Source organism: Chrysochloris asiatica, unplaced genomic scaffold (assembly GCF_000296735.1).
Source record: "Chrysochloris asiatica unplaced genomic scaffold, ChrAsi1.0 scaffold00035, whole genome shotgun sequence".
Taxonomy (NCBI): domain Eukaryota; kingdom Metazoa; phylum Chordata; class Mammalia; order Afrosoricida; family Chrysochloridae; genus Chrysochloris; species Chrysochloris asiatica.
This window is the reverse complement of record NW_006408553.1, coordinates 6,016,326-6,020,787: the sequence shown is the minus strand read 5'-3', so window position 1 is coordinate 6,020,787 and position 4,462 is coordinate 6,016,326. Positions and strand designations below refer to the sequence as shown.

General features: G+C 36.7%; 1 protein-coding gene across 2 annotated transcripts in view; it reads right to left on the bottom strand.

Moving 5' to 3' along the window:
- CHRNA6 (cholinergic receptor, nicotinic, alpha 6 (neuronal)) overlaps window positions 1-2,430 on the bottom strand; it is a 14,882-nt gene extending 12,452 nt beyond the window's left edge. For both annotated transcript variants that reach the window (XM_006859916.1, XM_006859917.1), the window contains exon 1: window positions 2,352-2,430. In XM_006859916.1, the coding sequence (XP_006859978.1) occupies window positions 2,352-2,430 (79 nt within the window). The remainder of the gene's footprint in view (window positions 1-2,351) is intronic.
- Window positions 2,431-4,462: the final 2,032 nt, after the last annotated feature.

Sequence of the window (4,462 nt, the reverse complement as noted above, 5' to 3'; positions counted from 1 at the left end):
TCTTTACGGGAGTAGAAAGCCTCATCTTTCTCCCGCGGAGCAGCTGGTAGTTTCGAACTGCTGACCTTGTGGTTTACAGCCCGATTCGTAACCACTACGCTACCAGAGCTCCTTTATATATATATATTGGTTGTTAAGTCCTGTTAAGTTGATCTTGTACATACAGGATTTCTGAAGAGTGGCTGTAAATGGTGTCAGGAAAGTACTGCCTAAGCATGAACCACTGAGGGCAGTGTGGTAGAGCACATGGGGAACAAAATTATGAAAACTTCTTAAACATTACAAAATACCTTGAAGGAATGAGTTTCTGGGTCTGAGGGTTTAGGAATGTAGTCTTTGGGGACACCATGGTTAATTTACATAACATAGACCATAAACACAATGTTTCTACATCCTGCTTTTGTGAGTAGTGACTGAGATCTTGAAACACATGAGCAGCCATCTAAGGTGTAACTGTTGATCTCTCCCTGGGGGAAGGAAAGAAGAGTAATGGAAATTGAAGGTGCTTGAATTCAATTAGTCCAATAGACCAATGGAACATGTGAACATCAGTGATCACAACCCTGAGACCAAAAGAACTAGATAGTGTTCAGCTACCTACTGGTCTGGAAGGGATCACATTAGAATGTCATGGATCCAGTGGGAGAATATGTGGAACAAAATTCAAAAACATAAAAAAGATCAGGCTTACTGGTCAGGAAAAAGTTGGACGAACCCTAGACTCTGGCCCTCAGTCAACCTTCAGATCTGGAACTGAACTCATCCTCATGGTTTAGTGTTCAGTCAAGTAGTAGACAGGCAGATGGGGGGAGCAACACTAGTGAGGTATGCACACCAGGGAATGGTCAACCAGTCAAGAATGAAAGCACAGTATTTACCTAGGACAATATTCATTAGGGTTGGGAAAGAAGGTAGAATAACAACAGGAATCACAGGGAGGAAGTAGGATAAATGATGTTATATTGAGAGGATTACAATCATTGAAAGGAAATGAAATATATGATTTGTTGAATGTAAAATTGATGATCTGCTCTGTCAACTTTCACTCAATTAGCAATAATTTTTTTTAAGAAAAAGCCTAATGAACCACAAACATAAAGGGATAGACAAAAGATTTGTATTTTTGCTAAAGTTCCTAAATGTAATCTGTAATTGAACTGATCAGACTAGTAATCTTCCAACATTTATGGAAAAGTCTTGTTCTTTTCTGTTTAAAATACTGATTTGACTGACATCTGTTTCTAAAGCCAGCAAGGTTTTTAGCTGAGGAAACTTCTCAAAACAAACCAAAATAGCTAATAATTTATTTAAGGTCTTAACAAGACATTCTCCTTTTTAAAATCAACTTTGAAATTTAATTAATTTGATAATTAATGAGGCTGTAAGGGATTTAAAGCAAATTTACTGAAAATACTTTTTAAAAATTCAAAATGTGTTCTTAATAGCATTTTCCATCTTTATATTCTAGATAATATTTCAATGCATATCTCTTTATATTTTTTTAGAAACACTACAAAAGTAAGTTATTTACTTTGTGAAATAGTTAATTTTCATTAATACCCCCTCTACATCTTCCTTTGTAGGATTCAAATTTGACACGCGAAATCGTATTCCACAAATTTCCCAAAGAGATGAGCACCTTAACAGAAAAAATTTTGAAAGACTTATTAAGCAAAATTGAAAAAAAAAAAGGATAACTGTTTGCTAAACAAAAAGAGCCACTTGACAATGCATCACGCTGAGACATTTTAGAAAAATTCCCCATGTGCCTTAAAGACCAAGTCCCCTACAAACTTAAACAGCACATGGAAATGTCGTTTTATTCAACAGATCAATTTTCTAAAGTCATTACTTTGAAAATGAATGATCTTTCTCTTAGGGTACACTTCAGCACAATAATCTGTGTTTCCTAAAACAAAGATAACTATCTTCAAAATCGAGGGATTTGTAGATTGAGTAATAGTATCAACTAACAAATAAATCACTGTTTCGAAAATAAAAATTAAATACAACTAGAAATAAATAAGTTGAATACATACATATGAGAGATAAACAAAAAACTACATCATTCTTAAGATTACCATTTTTACCTAGGAAAAGAAAATAACACATGGTTTACAACATGTTTTACTGTCCTTCACCTAAAAAAAAAAAATCCTCTTCTTACAGTTTAAACCTAACTAATAAAAATCAGACAGATTCATTAGCAATTGTAATAGTGGTGGTTTCTATGCAGAGAGTTTGCATATTTATCTATAAAATATTTCATATCTTTTCATTCAAGCACAATTAAAAGAGTAAAGCTACATAACTAAAACGGGAATATGAGATAAAATAGAAATAAAACCTACCTTTAAAGAAACATATGAATAGGTAAAACCAGAGACACACACCAAAGTGAAGGGCTCCTTCCCCCTTGCTAGTCAGCATGATTGAAACCCACTTTGATTTATTTTACTAGGCAAAGGAGTGTGGAAAACAAAGAGCTATCAGACAGTTACACGCATCATGTGGACCTTAAATTATCAGAATCTTACTGCAATTCATCGGTGTCTTCTGAAATAAAAACAGTCACAAAACAAACATTGCTGTTCCAATAGCGAGACTGAGGCAGCCATAAAGGACAAGTGGAAAGGGACTCAATCTGATGTCAGATGAGTCATCACATCTCCTGTCACCGTAGATTTCTTTTCGTGCAAGAACAGTAAAGCAAAGCAGCAAGAGAATGAGAGGCAGGCAGGACTGAGGGAGGAGGGGAAATCATTACCATGTCTTCATAGATAGTTCTGTAACACAGTCTCCATCATAACCCTTAAAAGAATGCACACATTTACTGAGCATCAACTGTAGGTAAGACATATGTTGTTGCTGTTGCTGTGTGTGTTGAATTGATTGTGGACTCATAACAATACTATATAACAGAGTACAACACCCCATAGTGTTTCCTAGACTGCAACTTTATAGGAGCAGATAGCCAGGTCTTTTCTTCTGTGGAGCCACTTAGTGGCTTTAAACCACTGACCTTTCAGTTAGCAACTGAGCGCTTAGCTATTATATATACCACCAGAGTTTCCTCCATTCACTGCCATCGAGTCGGTTCCCAGTCACAGTGACCCTATAAAGTGTTCCTGAGACTGTCAATCTTTACAGCAACAGACAACCTAGCTTCATCTTTCTCTCACAGAACAGCTGGCGGGTTAGGTGAGGCATTATCAAAACCAAATCCACTGCCACTGAGTCAATTCCAACTCATAAAGACCTTGTATGAGATTTCCAAGACTATGAATCTTATGGGATCAGACAGTCTCATCTTTCTTCTGTGGAGTGGCTAGTGGGTTTGAATCATTGACCTGCGGTTAGCAGTCCAACACTGAGAGCACAGCACTAGCAGGGCTCCTTAGATGAGGCATAGTTGCTATTGTTGTCATGTGCCATTACGTCGATTCTGACCCATAGCAACCATGTATAGGGTTTCCCAGGAGTAGCTGGTGAGCTTGAACCGCCGACCTAGTGGTTCAAAGCAACTTTGAAGTCCAATGCATTAACCTACAGCACCACTCTAAGTCCCAAATAGTGTAAATCCTTTATTAATGAAGCCTTAGCCAGAAAATCCTTGTTTGAAAAAAAAAAAAAAAAACTTGCTAAAATAAGAGTTCATTTTTCTATCTTAGTTGGCACAGTGTATCGAGAACAGAATTAAGTTGTTTTTTGTTTACTCCAGAGTGTCCAATGTTTTTTCTTCCTGAGTGTCAGTGATCACTATCCAGGACAGGAGACTGAGATGTAGGAGAATGACAGGGATGGGTGCTGAACAAGGGTACCACCTGGGTATGTTTATGTTTGTTCAAATATCCTTTTCATCAGTTGCTTTTTTTGTAATTTTCCTCTTCTTTAAATTTAGTGTCAATAAGATTCTGATTGAGTAGGTCATCTGATCACATCTTGTTGCTAGTTTAAAAGAGTTAGACCCAAAGATGATGTTCTCAGCAGCTCTCCATTCAAAAATTTTATATCTAATAGTGTATTTGTGTCATGAATCAGAACATCTAAGTTTGTCCCTATTTTTCCATAGATGATCTTTATAATTCTAGCTTTTACATTTAGGTCTTTAATCCATGTTAAATTCATTTTGCATATGGTGTGAGATATGGGTCTTGCTTCATTCTGCTGCAAATGGAGCTCCAGTTTTACCAGCAACATTTGTTGAAGAGACCATCTCTTTAATATGTTTTGGCCTTTGTCAAATATCAACTGAGCATAGTTGGGTGGATTTACTTCTTGGTTCTCAAGTCTGTTTCATTGATCTATGTGTCTTGATTACTGTGGCTGTATAGTAGGTTTTAAGGAGCTCTGGTAGCATAGTGGTTATGAATCGGGTTTCTAACCTCAGGGTCAGCAGTTCAAAACTACCAGCTGTTCCATGGGAGAAAGTTGAGGCTTTCTGCTCCTGTAAAGATTTACA